The sequence below is a fragment of the Helianthus annuus genome, chromosome 8, assembly GCF_002127325.2.
Source record: "Helianthus annuus cultivar XRQ/B chromosome 8, HanXRQr2.0-SUNRISE, whole genome shotgun sequence".
In the NCBI taxonomy this organism is placed as follows: Eukaryota; Viridiplantae; Streptophyta; class Magnoliopsida; order Asterales; family Asteraceae; genus Helianthus; species Helianthus annuus.
Window position 1 is genome coordinate 93996472 of NC_035440.2, and position 26264 is coordinate 94022735.

Here is a 26264-nt window from a genome sequence, read left to right on the forward strand (position 1 = left end):
AAAATTCCGATCATTCACAATTCGCAAGTCTTCCTTCATCAGAACTCCTCTCATGCAGTAGTCCCTATATAATGTATTTGTTTATTCTTATTTTTTCTGAAACTCGGCTCAATAACCGAGAAAAACCACGCCCAAAATCACGGACTTTTCTTTTCAGGCGGCCATCGGACAATGGCCTCCAACGCAAGGACGGATTCGGGCGTGGCTGAGGTGGATTTCGGGCGGGATGGGAAAGACGCATTGGAGACAGTCTTATTGATTGTAAGTTCAAGAGGGCCCTAGATTCTTTTAGTTTTATACACGTGGTTTATGCATGCATTTTACGTACGACTTATCCTATTATTATTTCATCTAAAGAATGGCTTTTTAACCTCAAAAATAAAAAAAAAAAGAAAAAATAAAGAAGAGTAAATTACACAAAGAGTTAATTACTATTTTCGTCCTTGAGGTTTGTCAAAAATAACAGTTTCAGTCCATTAGTTTAAAAATTGCGAATTCAGTCCATTAGTTTCATTTTCGTAACCATTTCAGTCCACTAACTTAACTCCATCCATTTATTTTGTTAACTTTGAGTTAACTAACTAATTCAGGGACGGTTTGCGTCAGTTTTAGAAACACAGGGACTTAAGTGTAAACTCTAAAATATTAAAACAAAAAAATAGTAAATTCCAAAAAATCAAAAAAATTCCAAAAAACCAAACAAATTCCAAAAAATTCTAAAAAATAATAAAAATTCTAAAAAATCATAAAAATTCTAAAAAAATCTAAAAAATCCAAAAAATCCGTTTCGGCGCAAACTGTTTCGAACCCGAACCGTTTCGAGCTGAACCGTCCGTACCGTTTCGACCCGAACCGTTTCGAGCTGAACCGTTTCGACGCGAACCGTTTCGACCCGTACCGTTTCGAGCCGAACCGTTTCGACCCGTACCGTTTCGAACCGAACCGTTTCGACCCGTACCGTTTCGAAGCCGAACCGTTTCAAGTCGTACCGTTTCGAACCGAACCGTGCCGTTTCGAACCGAACCGTTTCGAGCTGAACCGTTTCGAACCGAACCGTGCCGTATCGAACCGAACCGTTTCGAGCTGAACCGTATCGAACCGTACCGTTTCGACCCGAACCGTTTCGAAGCCGTACCGTTTCGAAGCCGAACCGTTTCGGTTCGATACGGCACGGTTCGCGTCGAAACGGTACAGCTTGAAACGGTTCGGTTCGATACGGCACGGTTCGGTTCGAAACGGTTCAGCTCGAAACGGTTCGGTTCGAAACGGCACGGTTCGGTTCGAAACGGTACAGCTTGAAACGGTTCGGCTTCGAAACGGTTCAGCTCGAAACGGTTCGGCTTCGAAAGGGTACGGGTCGAAACGGTTCGGCTCGAAACGGTACGGTTGAAACGGTTCGCGTCGAAACGGTACGGACGGTTCAACTCGAAACGGTTCGGGTCGAAACGGTTCGCGTCGAAATGGTTAAGCTCGAAACAGTTCGGGTTCGAAACAGTTCGCGCTGAAACGGATTTTTTGGATTTTTTAGAATTTTTTATAATTTTTATGATTTTTTAGAATTTTTATTATTTTTTAGATTTTTTTGGAATTTGTTTGGTTTTTTTGGAATTTTTTTGATTTTTTGGAATTTACTATTTTTTTTGTTTTTTAATGTTTTAGAGTTTACACTTAAGTCCCTGTGTTTCTAAAACTGACGCAAACCGTCCCTGAATTAGTTAGTTAACTCAAAGTTAACAAAATAAATGGATGGAGTTAAGTTAGTGGACTGAAATGGTTACGAAAATGAAACTAATGGACTGAAATCGCAATTTTTAAACTAATGGACTGAAACCGTTATTTTTGACAAACCTCAGGGACGAAAACAGTAATTAACTCTTACACAAATAATCACCCAGATAAGGCAATATTATAAATTTGACTTTTTTAGAAATTAAATATGCATTTTGTATTGTAACCCATCATTTACGTATTTTGTTATTTTCACTACCAGAAATTACAAGTGAAATTATACATTAAATTTCGTTAAAACAATGTCCCATTAAATAAATATCTTATTTTAACTAACTTGGTAAAGTATATACCAAGTTGTTGACTAGCATCTATGAAATTGAGTTTTTTTTTTTTTCAAAAAGGTGTAGTTGAGAAAGTTATTTATCAAAATAGGTGATTTAAAAAGTATTTACTAAAATGGGTGTTCTTTTATTTATCTTTCTTCTAACTGATATATTATTAATTATTTTCTTTGTTATTCAATTAACTATTATAAATTTTTCACTAACATATTATTAAAAAAAATTCTTTTTATTTATTATCCAATTAATATTTTTTTCTTTCTCAGTCTATACAGCATGGTCTTTTTTCTTATTTTTTGACCAACTTATTAATTCTTTTTATTTGATCAAATCATGTTAATCAACACAAGTAAGATAATCATCTAAATATACGAGTTTCATCTATATTGCAATCTTCTTTAAACTGGTCATCCATATCAATTTCATCTTATGCATTCTGATAATAATAGGGTGTACATATTCAGACACCTTATTCCCTAAATCCACACCCTTCTAGACGCCTCGTATAGCCATATACGAGGCGTATAGGTTTGCTTTTCCCGACCGGCTTCTGCACCTCGTACAACGTCACATCAGTCAACTTATACGGGGAGTCTAGCCCTGTACGAGGGGTCAATACGAAGGTACTTAGACGCCTCGTATAGGTCTATACGAGGCGTCTTGGACTGACCGATTTGACTATGATGAGACTATGCCCGACATGACTTAAAGGCATACGGGGAGTAAAGACCTATACGAGGCGTCTTTAGCTCACATAAAATGCAACCTACAGTGCGTTCTTGGTCCACATCCGAGCATTCAACAAACAAACACTCACATTCTGTTTCTTCTTTTATTTGTCTTTGCGTTATTATCATCCCGGAGTGTTGAAATGTCATCATATTGGGACGGCAACTATATCTTCGGGCAGTATTCTAGCGAAAAGTGGGGGCACGAAAGCGTTCCGGTAACAGTTATTAGCGTAAATGTTTTAATTACTTGTTGTTTTAGTTTATTATTTACTAATGATGATACGGTTGTCTATTTTGGAGGAGTCTGGCGTTCCCGATTCTAATGAGCAAGAGGAGGTTGTGTCTAGTATACAAGGAAAACAAAACAGCCCGTTTCTAGATTTGAACAAGCATCCTCCTGTTGATGAAACAGCCCCTGTATACGGAGGAGACGGTGGATACGGAGGAGACGGTGGATACGGAGGAGACGGTGGATACGGAGGACACGGTGGATACGGAGGACACGGTGGATACGGAGGAGACGGTGGATACGGAGGAGACGGTGGATACGGAGGAGACCGTGGATACGGAGGAGACGGTGGATACGGAGGAGACAGTGGATATGGTGGATACGGTGGATACGGTGGATACGGGGGATACGGTGGATACGGAGGAGACGGTCATCATCAGCAATTCATTTCCCCGGGCACTCCTTACGTTCATCAAAACAATTCGGACGTTGGAGGATATGGTGGTTATGGTGGATATGGTAGATATGGTGGTGAAGCACCTCCCATTCTGGACAGTCTGTACTTAAAAAAGACGGTATAAATTACTATTTTATTATTAATATTTTTATTATTATTTTTATTATTATTATTATTATTATATTATTATTATTATTATTATTATTATTATTATTATTAATATTGTCGATGTTACAGGTTTTCAACTCCTTAGATGAACTAAAGAAACGGATACAAGAAATAGCAAATGCGGATGGTTTCGTTATTGTCACCCGTCGATCAAAGAAAATCGGGGGAAGAACCGGGAGGGTATGGCTTGAATGTGATCGTGGTGGTGAGCACCAGAGTACAGCAACACTTAGAAAAGCTGGAAGCAAAAAAACCGGTTGCCCGTTTTACCTGCTGGCTGTCCGAAACCACCCGTATGAAACCTGGGAGATAAAAGACGGAACAATTGAACATAACCATGAACTTTGTGAGGACCTGTCGGCCCACGCGTTTGTGCGAAGGTTTACTTCAAGCGAAATGAAACTAATCGAGCAGCTGACAGCTCAAAACATGGAGCCGCGCAAAATATTTCAAACGATAAGGAAGCAGGACCCCGACAGGTTTCATGTTCAGAAAGACGTTCAAAACGTTGTAGCGAAGATTAGAGCCGAACAAAGACAAGGATTGACTCCCATGCAGTCACTAGAAAATGTGCTGATAAACAACGACTTTATTTACGAGACACGGGAAGAACCCGGAACAGAGATCGTAACAGAGATCTTCTTTCTTCATCAGGACTCGAGAGTCATGTGGCGTGCATTCCCCCACGTCATGATGATCGATGCAACGTACAAGACAAACATATACAATATGCCCTTTATCCAGATTGTTGGTATGACGCCTACCAACAAATCGTTTATTATCGCGCATGCCGTTGTTAGTAAAGAACGGGGTGATAACTTTGTGTGGGTGCTTGAGAGGGTTAAGTCAATGTTGGATGAATGTATGGAGCCACGTGTGATTTTAACGGATAGAGACCTAGCCCTTATGGGCGCGTGTGCTAAAGTATTTCCAGACGCCTCCAGGCTTCTTTGCAGGTGGCACATACAACAGAATGTTATGAAGCACTGCAAGGGTGCCTTCACAGACGACGACTGGAAGAAATTTATGTCATTCTGGGGGACATTGATTGAGTCTCCATCCATACCCATCTACGACTACCACTTGCGCAACATGCGAAAGCGACTTGTGGGAGTGCAAACGTGCTAGTAAGTTTTTCTAATAACATACGACTCACCTATGCAAATTTTATTAAATTATTTTTACTTTTTAGGAGTCTTCAAATACGTGTACGATAACTGGCTAAAAGACTATAAGGAGATGTTTGTCTTTGCGTGGACTGATAAGAGGCGCAACTTTGGTAATCGTACTACAAACAGAGTTGAGAGCCAACATGCCAACTTAAAGAGATACGTCGAAGATAGGAGCTCGCTGGACCGTATAGTTGGTTGTGTCCGGGATATAGTTGAGACACAGTTCGGTGAAATAAGGAAGACTTTTCGAGAAAGCATCGAAAAAACAATGAAACACCACAAACACCTGATGTTTCAACACCTACTTGGAAAAGTATCCCACAAAGCCCTTGACTTGTTGCATGGAGAGGCAATTAGGAAGCTAGATGTCTTGGAGCGCTTTAATTCATCATGTGGTTGCCAAATGTGGCACAGCTGTGGGTTGCCCTGTGCTTGTAGGATAGAAAAGTACATGCGTGAAGGTAATAATTGTTGAACGTACAACACTTGTGTGATATATTTCCTTTTTTCATTTTACTTAAACAATATTGTTTTTAACCGTGCAGAGCGTCCGATTCAACTCGAAGACATAGACGTCTTCTGGCGGAAACTTAACTTCCAAAGTTGTAAATTGATAGACGACTCCCTTGACGTGGTCGAAGAGCTAGATGTTGTTAGACAACAATTACAGTCGCACCCCCCAGCTCAGCAAAAAAGCCTGCTTTCAAAGATTAAAGCGGTGTTGACTCCAACGAAATCTACCAAGAAACCACCGGTTGTCCAACAAAATACTCGTGGCCGACCAACAACAAAGCAGGTACAAGAAAGGTTGGACGAGGCCTCTCGTATAGATGAAGAATTGAGGAGAAGCTCCTTCGGTGATGCAAACACGTGCTTTGAAGGTTCACGACAAAGTAAGTACGATAAACCTCGCCACAGCTCGTACGTTCCGTCTCAGGCCTCACAACAGTCGGTTATAAGGTCCCAAAAACCCAAAGCGACCCTAAGCCGTTCAAAGAGTTCTAAGAAGAAAGAGACACGAGATGATCACGGTTTTCCTTTAATCATTGGGGACGAGTACGTGGGAATCATCGAACGGTTTAAGTCTGACATTCCGCCAGTGTTCCATCCGTACGTCTCGTGCATACGAGATGTGATGCCGGACGGTCATTGTGGGTTTCGGTCTGTGGCTGTGGGCTTAGGGATGGATCAGAGTTCATGGGGGCTTATTAGGAGGGACCTTGTCCAAGAAATGGATCAGAACGAATCGATCTGGTTCGCAATATTTGAAGCATGGGCTGATGGTTATTTTTACACGCATCGTCAGGGCCTAATTTGGGATTCAGTGGCCGGTTGTGGGGAGAATCACTGGATGGACTTCCCCTTTGCAGGACTTCTTATTGCACAAACGTACGGTATCGGGGTGCACCTGTTAACGACAACCCTGGGTGCGAGTTCCACTTACTTCCCAATACTAAGTCCTCCGGCTAATCAACAACCATTATTCATAACGCTTACACATGTTAACGAGAACCACTTCATACATGTTAAGCTGGAAGGGGATTATCCTATGCCACCAGCACACGGGCTATGGTTGACCCACCGAAGACCCCATACAGAACAATGGGAAGATATGTACTTGCCACGTCTAGAATGGTATACATCGATAATGAATCCTCGGCCAAGATCAAACCCCAGTCTTAATTACATAGATAGTTACACGGAAGAATGATTTTTGTAATTAATAGTATTTTATTGTAATTAATAGAATTTTATTTTAATTAATAGTATTTTATTGTAATTAATAGTATTTTCTTTTTGTAATTAATAGTATTTTTTTGTAATTAATACTATTTTTTTGTAATTAATAGTATTTTTTGTTATTAATACTATTTTTTGTAATTAATAGTATTTTTTTGTAATTAATAGTGTTTTTCTATAATTTTCTACAAAAAATACAACTGTACGACTCGTACAGAACTAGACCCCTCGTATATTGTTGCACAAAAGACCATTTAGCCCCTGATATGCCCCCAATCTAGGCTTATTTCAGGGGCTAAAAAGTAATTTCACTTAAACCAGACGCCTCGTATAGGACTATACTGAGCGTCTACTAGAGCGGGTTTTTGAAAATTTAAATTTTGAATATCTGAATTTCAAAATTTGAATTTTTTGAAAATGGACGCTTCGTATAGACCTGTACGAGGCGTCTATTTGAGCGGTAACAATTCTTTTCTTTTAAATTTGAATTTTGAAAATATTTTTGGTTAATTACTATTTTACCCCTGTTTAGACCCCAGTATAGCCATTTAGCAGGGGCTCAAAGGTAATTTCAAGCCTGTACGATGCGTACAGGTCTGTACGAGGAGTACAACTAAGGCGGTTACTTTATCACCTTTTCCTTTTTTAATTATTAAAAAGTATTATTAAATGACCATTTTGCCCCTGTATAGCCCTCCGTATAGCCTTTTTTCAGGGGCAAAATGGTAATTAACCATTCCAGAAATATCTTTTTGGTTTGGTTAATTACCATTTTGCCCCTGAAAAAAGGCTATACGGAGGGCTAAACAGGGGCAAAATGGTCATTTAACAAAAAGAATAGACGCCTCGTATAGATCTATACGAGGCGTCTAGGCTTCGTATAACACAGGGGGGGGGGCCTAGACGACACAGATCACACACCCAAACAAAAAACACACACATACGCTGCTGCTTGATCTATACGCGTCGGACGTATTTTCAACCGTATTTTTGAAGAATCGAAGCATCACCGGTACGTATTTCATCCCGTAGTTAAGTATTTTTGTCTCGTTTATGCCTTTAGACCGTAGGTTTGCCCTAAAATTTGAATTTTGTTGGGTTTTGGGGGTTTGAGTATGAGGATGATGATGAACTTGTAGAACAGGACGCCGAGTATAGCCCTATACGAGGGCTATACGAGGGTCTGAATTTTTTTTTTATTATTGTTATTATTGTTTATTGTTATTATTATTATTATTAATTATTATTATTGTTATTATTATTATTATTTATTAATTATATTATTAAATATTATTATTATTATTTATTAATTATTATATTATTATTATTATTTATTAATTATTATTATTAAAAACATTATTATTATTGTTATTTATTATTTATTAATTATTATTATATTATTATTATATTATTATTATTATTATTAATATTATTATTGTTATTAAATATTATTATTATTATTATTTATTAATTATTATTATTAAAAACATTATTATTATTGTTATTTATTATTTATTAATTATTATTATATTATTATTATATTATTATTATATTATTATTATTATTATTATTATTATTATTTATTTACTTATTTATTTATTATTGTTTTATTTATTATTGTTTGTATACGTATACAGTATTTATTATGGAGGACGATCTGATACCGGGCGATGACATTCACATAGAGCCGGTTCAGCAGGGTCCACGACGGAGACAGCGACCGCCTGTGGATACGCTGCAGGGGCATCCATATCTTGAGTTTCCCGACGGCACTGACGCCGCCCGTCATTGCCAGAAGCTTAGGAGGATGCACGTTGGATCGCATGCATCGATCGACTGGGATGCGATGGAGGAGATTGCTGAGACGCCGAGAGTGCGTCGGTTTATACCTATCGATTCGCCGTGGCATCGTCTTTTTGATTTGGCGCACACGCCGACCTACAGGGAGCTGCTGGTCGAGTTCCTTTCGTCATTCACATTTCACCCTCCTGGGGAGCCAGTGCCGCTTCCGTACCCAGGTGCTCCCCATCCGCCTGAGGTTTCTTTCAGGCTTGCTGGCGTTATGCGTTCGATGACGCTAGCACAGTTTGCGGTGCATTGTGGTTTATACATGCAGGAGGAGATCGAGACTGAGATTTACACAACGGGGCTAGTGGTGGTTGAAAAACCCACTCTTGTAGGGTTTTGGCAGGTGATTGCGGGGGCGGATCATTGGGAGCACGAAAAGTCGAAGGGGAGGGTGTCGTTTGTTAGGGACCCACTATACAGGTATGTACGTTTATTATTGCAATTATTGTGATTATATGCACGGTTTATTAATCTCTGTTTTTGTATTTCGCTAACACTATCTGCAGGTATCTGCACCATTTGCTCGCCACTTCTATTTTAGCGCGCGGCTACAGCCGTGAGTGGTGTACGACCACAGATCTTTTTTTCCTTTACTGTTTGTTGTATAGGAGGCCGTGCGCGCTAGCACACGGTCTAGCCCAGTACTTCGCCTCCGGCCATCACCGGCAGGAGCGCGGATTTTTGTATGGCGGGGCGTACGTGACCGTCATTGCCCGTTCATTGGGCCTCGTACCACACCAGGACCCACATCTACGGACGCCGGCCATCATGCCGACGCGGATGGGTATGCAGTCGCTATGGGGGATGAGGGTTATCAAGAGGTTCCCCGTTGGCCCGCGGTTTAAAAACCGCGAAGGGGGCGTATGGACAGAGCAGGCCTTACCAGAGCATTTCGAGCCCGTTCATCCTCCTGCAGATCCTGCTGATGTAGTGCCCGTGGAGGACCCTCCGGAGGATCTAGACGGTGCAGCGGAGCCACAGCCACCGCCACCTGCCGGGGCACCTCAGTTTCCACGTCACGTTATTCGAGGTCGTGCCCCAGGAGCTGCGCTACATCCGGATGTACGAGCCAGGCTTGACAGGCTCGACGATTTGGTAGGTTGGCTGGTACGGGCGGAGCAGGATAGACGAGAGAGAGAGGGATTACCCCCGATACCGCTTCCACCGGTTCGAGCACCACATCAGGAGCACCAGCCGCAGCAGCAGCATCAGGATTCAGATTCGGATTTGGATGCATAGACCTGTTGTTGTTTTTATTGTTATTATGGATGTACAAACTTATCTTATATATTTTTGTTATGGATGTAAACAGTTATCTTATATATGTCATATTTATGTTTGTTTTCAGTTATTCGGTTACTTAATGATTGTTATCTTAAATTTAGATAATACGGAAACAATATAACCCCCTGAATATAATACGGAAACAATATTTGAAAGAAATAAAATTTTAATCGAAAGAATAATATTTAAAAAAGTAAAATGTTAAAAACAATATAATATTTAATCAATATAATATATTTAAAGAGCCGATTTTTAAAATAGTTGATTTAATCGATATAAAACAAAAACTTTTTTAAACTTTTTATAGTGTAAAAAACAAAAAAAAAACAAAACTTTTTTAAAAACCAAAAAAGAACGATTTTTAAAGGCAAATAGTTAATTTTTAAAAAAAAAAAACTTTTTATAGTGTAAAAAAGAAAAAAAAACTTTTTTTAAAACCAAAAAAAATTTCAACAAAAAAACACATCTTCAAAAACTATCCAAAAAACCATACCAAAACCCACCAAAACACCCCTCATTTCAGCCAAAAAAAAAACCAAACATGGACGCCTCGTATAGCCCTATACCCTGCGTATAGGGTTCCTTAAACAACGTGCCTGACACCCTCTGAGACCCCATCGAATTCAGTGCATGTACGCCTCGTATAGAGCTATACGAGGCGTCTAGGTTTCAAAAAGTGTGAAAATAGGCGCAGGAGGTGTCCAAATAGATCCAGCCTAATAAAAATATGAAAGCTGTTAAAAATTGTGATGGTATATTATAAGCTTGAATATTTTTATGAGAATACATTGCTTATTCCAAAGCATACCAGTGGTTCTTATTCTGTTAATTCCTCTTGATTTGTTCTGCTATTTAATAAAATGTTTATCTAGTGAAGATCAAATTCCATATAATTTTCTGAGTAGCTTTTTTGAACATATATGAACCACAATTCTTCATGGGAAATGTATATATCTGTAAAACCACCTGTGTCAATACAGTCGCGATCCTTTCATTCTACATATATAATTGCAGCATTTGAATAAAAGAGCCAAAAATACAAAGTAAGACAAAGATGAACCCTAAATTCTGGTCGAACAACACAATGTGCAGATAAGCGGAGACGAATCGTGAACGACTGAACGAAAAAATCAAAATCATTCAGAAAAACGAACAAGTATCGCTGATTAGTATCGCTGATGGCATAATCGAAAGGAAGAACTAACGGAAATCGTTGATGAGATATAATGATGAGCTCGCTCTGGATACCCTGAAAAGTCACAAAAAGAGGCGAACTGATAAGGGGTGGGGGTGGTCATCACCTAGCACTCACTCATCACTCATAACACACAATCAAATTCCGCCATGTCATCAACCATTTTTCCATCACTCACAACTTTTTTTAGTGACAATGGTCATCACTCACAACACCCACCAATAAACCCTCACACCCCTCACATCCATTTATCACTCACAAGCCATCACTCATTGAATTTAGATAAAGATTGTAGTGTCACGAATAAAACAACAAATGTTGTATAAAAAGATGTGTTTAGAGGGTTATGAATGACTATTACATTTGTTCTATTTGTAAGTATTAATTCTAATTACAATTTTGTATTTTTCTTAATCAATGTGTCATGTAGTTTTATTCAAAACACCTACTAATATTGTATCACACGGGTAACTAATCTAGTATACTTATAAAGTAAAAGCGTGCTATTTATTTGTTTATAAAATGCACTTTGGTCAAATATATAGGCTTATAAAGTAAAAACGTGTTATTTATTTATTTATTAAACACACTTTTAATAAAGTATATCTTTTTATGGTTTTTCAAAAAAAAATATGACTCTTTTTTATTAGCTTCCCTATTTCAAAATTATAACCTTTTTAATTAGAGAAGTAGAATAAAGGTTGTAAAATAAGACTATACACATGGTACTAGATTATAAATAAATGGAGTTAAAAACACCCATGGACTTAAATGGCTTTAATTTTCAGGCGTAGGCAATTCAGAAAGTGAGCTTTTTTCTTAATAGGCGCTATCTTTTATTTTATTTATTTATTTATTTTGATCTTATTAACAACCTATGATTTATTTCATAGCACAAATTCACGATTCAAGAAAACATATATATTAATATATATGCTTTAGTTATATATGAAGTGGTAATAGAACTGCCATAAAGTTAAAGAAAATGTTATTAAAATTATAAATACAGATATAAAATATAACAAATTTGGAGTATATTTTCTATACAACCATTTTTGGCTGCCTTTTGTGGATAAGGATGTGTAGCCTTGCATATAGTTATAGTTAAGGAGTTAATTGACGCCCTTTAGCGAATTACTAATAAACGAAACTAAAAGGGGGTGAACCCAGCAGAGACCAAATTATATATAACAGGCTGCATTTCGACCAAATTACATACAGAAAAATGAGTCCAGTGATTTAAAGCATGGTTCTACAACGCATAGAAAGTAACACATTGAATAATTTGTTCCAAATTTTAGTGAAAAGGTGAATTTTTACTAATTTTGTACGCAAATATTCATTTCGCTTCTTTTTTTTTCATTTATCTCATTATATAATTGTGTGTATATACATATCTTCTTTTTCATACAGCGACTCCCGTGGATCAGCTGCCCAGGATCGATGCACAGCTGGCGCAGTCACAGCATGTTGTCGCGAAGTATTCGGGTCTCGGTGGGCAGGGTGGTAATCTTGGTGATGATAAGGAGCTTGATCAATTCATGGTACGAGTAAAAGATTGCGAGTTTGTTCTTTTGTTATGGTTTGAAAATGAAACTGATTGATTTTTTTTATTTGTGCTATAATGCAGACTCATTATGTTCTGTTGCTTTGTTCTTTTAAAGAGCAACTGCAACAACATGTCCGTGTTCACGCTATGGAAACTGTTATCGCGTGTTGGCAGATCGAGCAGTCGTTAAAGAGCTTCACAGGTTTTGTGGCTTTGTTGGTTTGGATTTCGGTTTGATATTTGTTCATGTTGTTTGATGATGATGATGGTTGAAGGAACGGGTGCGACAATGTCGGATGATGATGATCAAGTGGACAGGCAACGGTTTATACTTTTATGTATGGAGTTCATGTTTTGCACAAATGGAACATAAATGTTATCGAGTTTTGAACACAGTAATTATTTTGACCGCTTGCGCGCCGCGAAGCGCGCGCGAGGTTTAAATCCTAGTTAGAATTAGATATTAATTAAATAATATTATTAATGATTTAAAAAAATGCCATGTGGCATTACTTGGAATTTTGAATAACAAAATGCCATGTAGCATTAGTTGGAGTTTTTTATTAGAATTAGATTATAATATATTAAATTTATATATATACCCAGTTTTCTTATATTCCTACTATGTCCTTTTTTTCAGGTTTTAGTTTTAACTTATGTTTACCCATTTTTTAATTTAAACTATATTTTGCAAATTTAGCATGGTCCAATCAAAATATTGAAAATCATCAATTTATTTTGTTGTTCTTCCGGGAGTGTTAAATATTGACGGAGTTGCTACAATAATTTTACGTTGTTATATCTCATGTTCGATGTTCGTGGATTATTTTTTACTCATTTACTATTCTTTGATTTCGTATGCTTTTATTATATATAAGAGCATTCTCATCCAATCTATCAAATTATACATACATTTCACTTAAAAACAACTCTTATATCAATATATTTTCACTAAAAACAAATATTTTTTCTCTCTCATTTTCAATTAAATAATATTATCATTACATTTTTCTCTCTCCTTCACTCACAACCACTTTCAATATATATTAAAAAAATTATACTGGGTGAACAGTGTCCCTCCAAATATACAGACGAACAGTAACATTTTCTCTCTCCTCCACTCACAACCATTTTTATACCCTTTATAGTTTATAGGGTAGGGATAGTGTACATTAATCTCGAAGTGTGAGAAGTGTATTATAACATTATATATAACACTATATAACACCATATAAACACCGTATAACACTATGTAACACCATATAACACCATATAACACTATCTAACACTATATGACACTATATAACAATATATAACGCTAATACATCTATCATAGACATGCTATCAGACAAACTATAGTGTTATATTTGTTATATAGTATATAGTGTTACATAGTGTTATATGGTGTTATATATTGTTATACGGTGTTATATAGTGTTATATATAGTGTTATAATACACTTCTCACACTTCTGGATTAATGTACAGGATCATCTACTATATAGTTTATATCAGGAGTTGAAGGTTTAATAGTGTCCGACCTCTACCAATGACAGATGCAAAAAAGACATCAACTGTTTTTTTTTTTTCTGCAGTTTCAACTTTTAATCTATATTTACCCATGTTTTTTTTAGTTTTAACTTATATTCCTATTATCTTTTTTATTTATTTATGCAGTTTTTAGTTTTATCAAATATTTAAGCACATGCAAATCTAATTTATATATGATATTTTAACATTTTTATTTAATTTGTAGGAAAATTTCAATTTTGATGAAGTGGAACGTGATATAGAGGCCAAAAACTTGACGGGTGGCATTAGGGTTGTGCTTATGAAGCGGTACTCTGACCGCAAGCACGATGCTAAAAAATTATTTAAGAGCAAGGGAGGTTACAATGATCTTGAGAGTGCAAGGGCATTCCATCCCCCGGATATGCCCTGTGATAACTGGTTGAGAACCATCGAAGGTTTCCGGGAAGAAAAATATATTAAAAGAAGCAAGGCCAACACACTAGTACGCGAGAAACAACAATTCCCATACCGTGGGGGGACATCTTCGTACGGTAGCACCGCCTATAAAAATGTAATGTTTTATGTATGTGTGCGTGTGTGTAAGCTTTTGTTTATTTAATGTCTAATCTAAGTTTAATGTTAAACAGGATATAGATTGGGTACCTACGTATGCTAAAACCCACACGGACAATCAAGGGAATTGGGTTGATCCGGTTGCTGAACAAAATTACGTAAGTATTTCTTTTAAGTATTATTTTCTATAACAAATATATATATATATATACACATATATATTTAATCATCTTCGTAAAATACAGCGGAACATACAACACGCGACAAGTGAATGGAGCGGTGAGGGTTAATTATAAAATGACAAACGAACGCATGTTTCCTTGTTAAATATATGTTGGTAGCGTTAATTAATATGCTAATATACGTTTTGCTATCTATTTTTGTAGGATTTTGTTAACAGCTTGTTCCAAACCCCGTCATTTTTGAACCAACTTAACAACTATCTTGCTTCACAAGGAAAAGGAAAGTCAAAAGACTACGATTCTGACAACTTATTCGATAATGAATCCGACGATGAACCCAACGATAACGATGACGATGAGTGACTTGTTTTTAATGTATGCTTTGGATTTAATTAAACGTTGCAGGATATAATGTACGACTTAAACGTAGTTTTTAAGTATATTACCTTTAGTATATGTTGATAATGTTCATGGCGTATGCGTGCGTTGTTTGAAAATAGGCAGGTTTTGTTTTTTCGGCCGTAAAACTGGCTGGGCAGCTGTATATACAGCTGCTGTATTAAAAAAAACAGACTTTTAGCGGCGACACGTGTCGCCGCTATTGCTTTTCAACCTTTACCGACGAAGGTTAATACCGGCGACACCTTTAGCGACGACAACTGTCGCCGCTAAAACTGGCAGGTCAATACCGGCGACAGCAACTAATACCGGCGACAACAGGTCAATACCGGCCCAGCAATACCGGCGATTCTTTACCGGCGACATGTCGCCGCTAATGGTCAATAGCGGCGACAAAAGTGGTCAATACCGGCGACTCCCGTCGCCGCTAAAGGTACCCTGTTCTTGTAGTGATTTTTTTTGGTTTTAACTTATATTCTCAAATTTTAGTATGGTCCAATTACAATATTGAAAATCACCATATTTCTTGTTCTTGCTATACCTTGATGGAGATGCTAAAATAATTTTACATTGTGATATCTCATGTTCATGGATTATTTTATATTTCGAAATGAATAACATGCTTATTTTAGTTGGCATTTCGATGTTAATTTTATTTGTATCGTTGATACTGGTGTAGGATCACAGTGTGTTTAAATTATGACGTACTTTATCGTCGTTACATTTTGATGTTCAGAGCTACATTTTGCGATATCAACTGAATTCTCACTATATCCCCCCAAAACATCAGGGTTTAATAGCACTAGTTAGATACAAATTAGAACGGGTGAGCTCGTCAAAAGAATGTGGAATCTTTAAATAAATAAAAAAGGCTGGATCTATTTGGACACCTCCTGCGCCTATTTTCACACTTTTTGAAACCTAGACGCCTCGTATAGCTCTATACGAGGCGTACATGCACTGAATTCGATGGGGTCTCAGAGGGTGTCAGGCACGTTGTTTAAGGAACCCTATACGCAGGGTATAAGGCTATACGAGGCGTCCATGTTTGGTTTTTTTTTTGGCTGAAATGAGGGGTGTTTTGATGGGTTTTGGTATGGTTTTTTGGATAGTTTTTGAAGATGTGTTTTTTTGTTGAAATTTTTTTTGGTTTTAAAAAAAGTTTTTTTTCTTTTTTACACTATAAAAAGTTTTTGTTTTTTAAAAATTAACTATTTGCCTTTAAAAATCGTTCTTTTTTGGTTTTTAAAAAAGTTTTGTTTTTTTTTTTTTTTTTACACTATAAAAAGTTTAAAAAAGTTTTTGTTTTATATCGATTAAATCAACTATTTTAAAAATCGGCTCTTTAAATATATTATATTGATTAAATATTATATTGTTTTTAACATTTTACTTTTTTAAATATTATTCTTTCGATTAAAATTTTATTTCTTTCAAATATTGTTTCCGTATTATATTCAGGGGGTTATATTGTTTCCGTATTATCTAAATTTAAGACAACAATCATTAAGTAACCGAATAACTGAAAACAAACATAAATATGACATATATAAGATAACTGTTTACATCCATAACAAAAATATATAAGATAAGTTTGTACATCCATAATAACAATAAAAACAACAACATGTCTATGCATCCAAATCCGAATCTGAATCCTGATGCTGCTGCTGCGGCTGGTGCTCCTGATGTGGTGCTCGAACCGGTGGAAGCGGTATCGGGGGTAATCCCTCACTCTCTCGTCTATCCTGCTCCGCCCGTACCAGCCAACCTACCAAATCGTCGAGCCTGTCAAGCCTGGCTCGTACATCCGGATGTAGCGCAGCTCCTGGGGCACGACCTCGAATAACGTGACGTGGAAACTGAGGTGCCCCGGCAGGTGGCGGTGGCTGTGGCTCCGCTGCACCGTCTAGATCCTCCGGAGGGTCCTCCACGGGCACTACATCAGCAGGATCTGCAGGAGGATGAACGGGCTCGAAATGCTCTGGTAAGGCCTGCTCTGTCCATACGCCCCCTTCGCGGTTTTTAAACCGCGGGCCAACGGGGAACCTCTTGATAACCCTCATCCCCCATAGCGACTGCATACCCATCCGCGTCGGCATGATGGCCGGCGTCCGTAGATGTGGGTCCTGGTGTGGTACGAGGCCCAATGAACGGGCAATGACGGTCACGTACGCCCCGCCATACAAAAATCCGCGCTCCTGCCGGTGATGGCCGGAGGCGAAGTACTGGGCTAGACCGTGTGCTAGCGCGCACGGCCTCCTATACAACAAACAGTAAAGGAAAAAAGATCTGTGGTCGTACACCACTCACGGCTGTAGCCGCGCGCTGAAATAGAAGTGGCGAGCAAATGGTGCAGATACCTGCAGATAGTGTTAGCGAAATACAAAAACAGAGATTAATAAACAGTGCATATAATCACAATAATTGCAATAATAAACGTACATACCTGTATAGTGGGTCCCTAACAAACGACACCCTCCCCTTCGACTTTTCGTGCTCCCAATGATCCGCCCCCGCAATCACCTGCCAAAACCCTACAAGAGTGGGTTTTTCAACCACCACTAGCCCCGCTGTGTAAATCTCAGTCTCGATCTCCTCCTGCATGTATAAACCACAATGCACCGCAAACTGTGCTAGCGTCATCGAACGCATAACGCCAGCAAGCCTGAAAGAAACCTCAGGCGGATGGGGAGCACCTGGGTACGGAAGCGGCACTGGCTCCCCAGGAGGGTGAAATGTGAATGACGAAAGGAACTCGACCAGCAGCTCCCTGTAGGTCGGCGTGTGCGCCAAATCAAAAAGACGATGCCACGGCGAATCGATAGGTATAAACCGACGCACTCTCGGCGTCTCAGCAATCTCCTCCATCGCATCCCAGTCGATCGATGCATGCGATCCAACGTGCATCCTCCTAAGCTTCTGGCAATGACGGGCGGCGTCAGTGCCGTCGGGAAACTCAAGATATGGATGCCCCTGCAGCGTATCCACAGGCGGTCGCTGTCTCCGTCGTGGACCCTGCTGAACCGGCTCTATGTGAATGTCATCGCCCGGTATCAGATCGTCCTCCATAATAAATAATGTATACGTATACAAACAATAATAAATAAAACAATAATAAATAAATAAGTAAATAAATAATAATAATAATAATAATAATAATAATAATAATAATAATAATATAATAATAATATAATAATAATTAATAAATAATAAATAACAATAATAATAATGTTTTTAATAATAATAATTAATAAATAATAATAATAATAATATTTAATAACAATAATAATATTAATAATAATAATATAGTAATAATAATATAATAATAATTAATAAATAATAAATAACAATAATAATAATGTTTTTAATAATAATAATTAATAAATAATAATAATAATAATATAATAATTAATAAATAATAATAATAATAATATTTAATAATATAATTAATAAATAATAATAATAATAACAATAATAATAATTAATAATAATAATAATAATAACAATAAACAATAATAACAATAATAATAAAAAAAAAATTCAGACCCTCGTATAGCCCTCGTATAGGGCTATACTCGGCGTCCTGTTCTACAAGTTCATCATCATCCTCATACTCAAACCCCCAAAACCCAACAAAATTCAAATTTTAGGGCAAACCTACGGTCTAAAGGCATAAACGAGACAAAAATACTTAACTACGGGATGAAATACGTACCGGTGATGCTTCGATTCTTCAAAAATACGGTTGAAAATACGTCCGACGCGTATAGATCAAGCAGCAGCGTATGTGTGTGTTTTTTGTTTGGGTGTGTGATCTGTGTCGTCTAGGCCCCCCCCCCCCTGTGTTATACGAAGCCTAGACGCCTCGTATAGATCTATACGAGGCGTCTATTCTTTTTGTTAAATGACCATTTTGCCCCTGTTTAGCCCTCCGTATAGCCTTTTTCAGGGGCAAAATGGTAATTAACAGAACCAAAAAGATATTTCTGGAATGGTTAATTACCATTTTGCCCCTGAAAAAAGGCTATACGGAGGGCTATACAGGGGCAAAATGGTCATTTAATAATACTTTTTAATAATTAAAAAACGAAAAGGTGATAAAGTAACCGCCTTAGTTGTACTCCTCGTACAGACCTGTACGCATCGTACAGGCTTGAAATTACCTTTGAGCCCCTGCTAAATGGCTATACTGGGGTCTAAACAGGGGTAAAATAGTAATTAACCAAAAATATTTTCAAAATTCAAATTTAAAAGAAAAGAATTGTTACCGCTCAAATAGACGCCTCGTACAGGTCTATACGAAGCGTCCATTTTCAAAAAAGTCAAATTTTGAAATTCAGATATTCAAAATTTAAATTTTCAAAAACCCGCTCTAGTAGACGCTCAGTATAGTCCTATACGAGGCGTCTGGTTTAAGTGAAATTACTTTTTAGCCCCTGAAATAAGCCTAGATTGGGGGCATATCAGGGGCTAAATGGTCTTTTGTGCAACAATATACGAGGGGTCTAGTTCTGTACGAGTCGTACAGTTGTATTTTTTGTAGAAAATTATAGAAAAACACTATTAATTACAAAAAAATACTATTAATTACAAAAAAATAGTATTAATAACAAAAAAATACTATTAATTACAAAAAAATAGTATTAATTACAAAAAATACTATTAATTACAAAAAATACTATTAATTACAAAAAAATACTATTAATTACAATAAAATACTATTAATTAAAATAAAATTCTATTAATTACAATAAAATACTATTAATTACAAAAATCATTCTTCCGTGTAACTATCTATGTAATTAAGACTGGGGTTTGATCTTGGCCGAGGATTCATTATCGATGTATACCATTCTAGACGTGGCAAGTACATATCTTCCCATTGTTCTGTATGGGGTCTTCGGTGGGTCAACCATAGCCCGTGTGCTGGTGGCATAGGATAATCCCCTTCCAGCTTAACATGTATGAAGTGGTTCTCGTTAACATGTGTAAGCGTTATGAATAATGGTTGTTGATTAGCCGGAGGACTTAGTATTGGGAAGTAAGTGGAACTCGCACCCATGGTTGTCGTTAACAGGTGCACCCCGATACCGTACGTTCGTGCAATAAGAAGTCCTGCAAAGGGGAAGTCCATCCAGTGATTCTCCCCACAACCGGCCACTGAATCCCAAATTAGGCCCTGACGATGCGTGTAAAAATAACCATCAGCCCATGCTTCAAATATTGGGAACCAGATCGATTCGTTCTGATCCATTTCTTGGACAAGGTCCCTCCTAATAAGCCCCCATGAACTCTGATCCATCCCTAAGCCCACAGCCACAGACCGAAACCCACAATGACCGTCCGGCATCACATCTCGTATGCACGAGACGTACGGATGGAACACTGGCGGAATGTCAGACTTAAACCGTTCGATGATTCCCACGTACTCGTCCCCAATGATTAAAGGAAAACCGTGATCATCTCGTGTCTCTTTCTTCTTAGAACTCGTTGAACGGCTTAGGGTCGCTTTGGGTTTTTGGGACCTTATAACCGACTGTTGTGAGGCCTGAGACGGAACGTACGAGCTGTGGCGAGGTTTATCGTACTTACTTTGTCGTGAACCTTCAAAGCACGTGTTTGCATCACCGAAGGAGCTTCTCCTCAATTCTTCATCTATACGAGAGGCCTCGTCCAACCTTTCTTGTACCTGCTTTGTTGTTGGTCGGCCACGAGTATTTTGTTGGACAACCGGTGGTTTCTTGGTAGATTTCGTTGGAGTCAACACCGCTTTAATCTTTGAAAGCAGGCTTTTTTGCTGAGCTGGGGGGTGCGACTGTAATTGTTGTCTAACAACATCTAGCTCTTCGACCACGTCAAGGGAGTCGTCTATCAATTTACAACTTTGGAAGTTAAGTTTCCGCCAGAAGACGTCTATGTCTTCGAGTTGAATCGGACGCTCTGCACGGTTAAAAACAATATTGTTTAAGTAAAATGAAAAAAGGAAATATATCACACAAGTGTTGTACGTTCAACAATTATTACCTTCACGCATGTACTTTTCTATCCTACAAGCACAGGGCAACCCACAGCTGTGCCACATTTGGCAACCACATGATGAATTAAAGCGCTCCAAGACATCTAGCTTCCTAATTGCCTCTCCATGCAACAAGTCAAGGGCTTTGTGGGATACTTTTCCAAGTAGGTGTTGAAACATTGGGTGTTTGTGGTGTTTCATTGTTTTTTCGATGCTTTCTCGAAAAGTCTTCCTTATTTCACCGAACTGTGTCTCAACTATATCCCGGACACAACCAACTATACGGTCCAGCGAGCTCCTATCTTCGACGTATCTCTTTAAGTTGGCATGTTGGCTCTCAACTCTGTTTGTAGTACGATTACCAAAGTTGCGCCTCTTATCAGTCCACGCAAAGACAAACATCTCCTTATAGTCTTTTAGCCAGTTATCGTACACGTATTTGAAGACTCCTAAAAGTAAAAATAATTTAATAAAATTTGCATAGGTGAGTCGTATGTTATTCGAAAAACTTACTAGCACGTTTGCACTCCACAAGTCGCTTTCGCATGTTGCGCAAGTGGTAGTCGTAGATGGGTATGGATGGAGACTCAATCAATGTCCCCCAGAATGACATAAATTTCTTCCAGTCGTCGTCTGTGAAGGCACCCTTGCAGTGCTTCATAACATTCTGTTGTATGTGCCACCTGCAAAGAAGCCTGGAGGCGTCTGGAAATACTTTAGCACACGCGCCCATAAGGGCTAGGTCTCTATCCGTTAAAATCACACGTGGCTCCATACATTCATCCAACATTGACTTAACCCTCTCAAGCACCCACACAAAGTTATCACCCCGTTCTTTACTAACAACGGCATGCGCGATAATAAACGATTTGTTGGTAGGCGTCATACCAACAATCTGGATAAAGGGCATATTGTATATGTTTGTCTTGTACGTTGCATCGATCATCATGACGTGGGGGAATGCACGCCACATGACTCTTGAGTCCTGATGAAGAAAGAAGATCTCTGTTACGATCTCTGTTCCGGGTTCTTCCCGTGTCTCGTAAATAAAGTCGTTGTTTATCAGCACATTTTCTAGTGACTGCATGGGAGTCAATCCTTGTCTTTGTTCGGCTCTAATCTTCGCTACAACGTTTTGAACGTCTTTCTGAACATGAAACCTGTCGGGGTCCTGCTTCCTTATCGTTTGAAATATTTTGCGCGGCTCCATGTTTTGAGCTGTCAGCTGCTCGATCAGTTTCATTTCGCTTGGAGTAAACCTTCGCACAAACGCGTGGGCCGACAGGTCCTCACAAAGTTCGTGGTTATGTTCAATTGTTCCGTCTTTTATCTCCCATGTTTCATACGGGTGGTTTCGGACAGCCAGCAGGTAAAACGGGCAACCGGTTTTTTTGCTTCCAGCTTTTCTAAGTGTTGCTGTACTCTGGTGCTCACCACCACGATCACATTCAAGCCATACCCTCCCGGTTCTTCCCCCGATTTTCTTTGATCGACGGGTGACAATAACAAAACCATCCGCATTTGCTATTTCTTGTATCCGTTTCTTTAGTTCATCTAAGGAGTTGAAAACCTGTAACATCGACAATAATAATAATAATAATAATAATAATAATATAATAATAATAATAATAATAATATAATAATAATAATAATAATAATAATAATAATAATAATAATAATAATAAAAATAATAAAAATATTAATAATAAAATAGTAATTTATACCGTCTTTTTTAAGTACAGACTGTCCAGAATGGGAGGTGCTTCACCACCATATCTACCATATCCACCATAACCACCATATCCTCCAACGTCCGAATTGTTTTGATGAACGTAAGGAGTGCCCGGGGAAATGAATTGCTGATGATCACCGTCTCCTCCGTATCCACCGTATCCCCCGTATCCACCGTATCCACCATATCCACTGTCTCCTCCGTATCCACCGTCTCCTCCGTATCCACGGTCTCCTCCGTATCCACCGTCTCCTCCGTATCCACCGTCTCCTCCGTATCCACCGTGTCCTCCGTATCCACCGTGTCCTCCGTATCCACCGTCTCCTCCGTATCCACCGTCTCCTCCGTATCCACCGTCTCCTCCGTATACAGGGGCTGTTTCATCAACAGGAGGATGCTTGTTCAAATCTAGAAACGGGCTGTTTTGTTTTCCTTGTATACTAGACACAACCTCCTCTTGCTCATTAGAATCGGGAACGCCAGACTCCTCCAAAATAGACAACCGTATCATCATTAGTAAATAATAAACTAAAACAACAAGTAATTAAAACATTTACGCTAATAACTGTTACCGGAACGCTTTCGTGCCCCCACTTTTCGCTAGAATACTGCCCGAAGATATAGTTGCCGTCCCAATATGATGACATTTCAACACTCCGGGATGATAATAACGCAAAGACAAATAAAAGAAGAAACAGAATGTGAGTGTTTGTTTGTTGAATGCTCGGATGTGGACCAAGAACGCACTGTAGGTTGCATTTTATGTGAGCTAAAGACGCCTCGTATAGGTCTTTACTCCCCGTATGCCTTTAAGTCATGTCGGGCATAGTCTCATCATAGTCAAATCGGTCAGTCCAAGACGCCTCGTATAGACCTATACGAGGCGTCTAAGTACCTTCGTATTGACCCCTCGTACAGGGCTAGACTCCCCGTATAAGTTGACTGATGTGACGTTGTACGAGGTGCAGAAGCCGGTCGGGAAAAGCAAACCTATACGCCTTGTATAGAAGGGTGTGGATTTAAGGAATAAGGTGTCTGAATATGTACACCCATAAAAAATAGATAATTTACAAAAATAATTTATACTTGTGTGGTATTGCATGGATAGTTCTTATGATATATCGATACTAATATTATGTTCCCTAGGTTTGCAAAATTACACATTTGATCCACATTGTTTGCTTGCAGTTAAAAAATGATCCTAATACTTACAAACGTTAATAAATTATCATATTTTAGATAGAAGTTAAATGACTATTATACTCGTCACTTAAAAAATAAGACCTAAAATTATTTGTCCTGTTTTGGTTTGTTTGTGAGGTCGTCAACACCGCCACCATCTGCCTCAACATCACCATGCATTCAAACAACCATCATCCCTAACCACAATACTTCAAAGAATACCAAATCACAGCCATCAACGTTCCCACAAGGTAAAAAGATATTAAATTTGAACACTTGAACTCTAATAAAGGAAAGTATAATAGCACATTGTATAATTAGTTTTTTGATAAATCACCAGTTCCATCTTACTCAACAAATCAAATATCAATAATTCAACACAATCTTCTGATTGTGTAATGTGTATTTGTGTGATTTGATTGGTTTTTATTTTTATTTATACATTTTATTTTCTTAATAAAGGGGCATTTTACTTATTTTATAAACAGTAACACGAGATTTATGTCGTAATGACTAAATGTTTTACCCGAGTAAACAGGAAGACAAAGACCTAATGTGTAATTTTTCAAACCTAAACCCACTACGGGTGGAAAGGATAGTCATCAAATTTCATCACTCATTACACTATCACACCCAGTTACCGTTTGATAGCTCATTCCATCATATTTCATCACATTTCACTTATCATATTTGTAATAGTCATCACATTCTAAAATAAATATGACACCCAATCACAACTTAATACTTTAACATCAAAGTCAAACCCACACACACAACACGAACCATCACGTCGTAACCACCCTCACGATTTTCCTCCATCACATACACCCTTTGCGACGGTGTATCATGATGTCACACAACATAACGGGGTGATATCACTAGGGGTGTAAATGAGCCGGGCCGAGCCCGAGCTCGACTGGGCTCGAGCTCGGCTCATTATGTTTTTCTGAAGCTCGAGCTCGGCTCGGTTCGAGCTTACTTATTTGAGCTCGAACTTGGCTCGCGAGTAAGACCCAAAGCTCGAGCTCGGCTTGACTCCACTCGGGCTATTTTGAGAACATCCTTGAAGGGGTATGGTCCCAGATCTCGCGTCAGCACGACCGCGAGTGACCATTACCCTTATCAAAACCCCCGCTAGCTAACAACCTACCTGTGTCCGTGCGGGAACGCGCAAACACAGTGGTTGAATCCAATCTGCCTTATGAGGGAGGAGGACTTACCTGGAATATGAGAACGGTATAGTGATGCGGCATGGCACCGCATCTGGTGTATGAAAACAGAAGTATTCACAGTGATGCGGCCTAGCACCGCATCCAGTGAACACTTCTATCAATACAAGGGAGCTGGATAACAGCAACAGTCACCACAGACGACGATGCGGCTTGGCACCGCATCTCGCGTATTTCTTGATCAAAGAGTGAGACGCGGGAACATCAACAGTTACCGCAAACAGCGATGCGGCCCGCACCGCATCCTGTGCACTCAGCAAGTGGGACTGACACCACAGAGCAAGTAGCACCAATGGCAGCCGCCTGTCAGGTCTACGTAAGCGACAGACTGACGTGGCTTCACCTCCACAGCTGACATGCCTGACACACCTGAACTGACGTGGCTTCACCTCCACAGCCGACATGCCTGACACACCTGCAAAGGTGCAGCATGTCGTCAGTCTATCCATCCACCTCCTCCTTCACTCCTCGGCTATAAATACCAACCCCAAACCAGGTTTGAGGTATCTCTTCACAACTCTCTCACTACTACTATCATACTTTGCTTCCCAAGCAGACTACTGATTCTCATGCCAGAGAGTGGTAACAAGGAGCACCCCCTCCCCCCCACCCCATCCTCCTTGTTGCGAGTCACGGTTTGTTTCCTTGTGCAGGAGATCAACCAGCGGACGACTTAGCCAGCGATCCTCGAGAGGAAGGGATTAACCCTTCTTGACGAGACCAGTGTGTTAACTCTGCCCGGTTATCCATTGTTTCATCATTGGCGCCCACCGCTACTCTTAGCACTTTTTTACCATCCCTCTCCCTCTCAAAAGATCATGTCTGATCGTCTGAATAACACTGCTGGGGATAACCTAAACCCCACCAACTCAGGGACTGCGAGGATCACTTCTCCAATCCCAAATCCTGTCCACATTAGCACATCAACGCAAGGGAGCGCATCCCTTAAGTTTGGACACGATCTCTCACAGTACGCATCTGTGATCCTTCCA

At 38.9% G+C, this 26264-nt stretch overlaps 4 protein-coding genes across 4 annotated transcripts; 2 read left to right on the forward strand and 2 right to left on the reverse strand.

Annotated features, from left to right (window-relative positions):
• Positions 1-5097: 5097 nt before the first annotated feature.
• On the forward strand, positions 5098-6540 carry LOC110870366. The gene is made up of 2 exons (XM_022119552.2): positions 5098-5290; positions 5375-6540. Exons 1-2 carry the CDS (start codon positions 5098-5100, stop codon positions 6538-6540), a joined length of 1359 nt encoding a protein of 452 aa, XP_021975244.2.
• Positions 6541-8191: 1651 nt separating this feature from the next.
• LOC118480902 lies at positions 8192-9766 on the forward strand. The gene is made up of 2 exons (XM_035975883.1): positions 8192-8837; positions 8924-9766. The coding sequence occupies exons 1-2, from the start codon at positions 8215-8217 to the stop codon at positions 9654-9656; spliced, it is 1356 nt and encodes a 451-aa protein (XP_035831776.1). The 5' UTR covers positions 8192-8214; the 3' UTR covers positions 9657-9766.
• Positions 9767-16634: 6868 nt separating this feature from the next.
• On the reverse strand, positions 16635-18182 carry LOC110873457. The gene is made up of 2 exons (XM_022122396.2): positions 17560-18182; positions 16635-17473 (listed from the first exon to the last, which is right to left on the reverse strand). The coding sequence occupies exons 1-2, from the start codon at positions 18180-18182 to the stop codon at positions 17356-17358; spliced, it is 741 nt and encodes a 246-aa protein (XP_021978088.1). The 3' UTR covers positions 16635-17355.
• Positions 18183-19887: 1705 nt separating this feature from the next.
• Positions 19888-21587, reverse strand: LOC110873458. Its single transcript, XM_022122397.2, has 2 exons — positions 21138-21587; positions 19888-21053 (listed from the first exon to the last, which is right to left on the reverse strand). The coding sequence occupies exons 1-2, from the start codon at positions 21529-21531 to the stop codon at positions 19888-19890; spliced, it is 1560 nt and encodes a 519-aa protein (XP_021978089.2). The 5' UTR covers positions 21532-21587.
• Positions 21588-26264: the final 4677 nt, after the last annotated feature.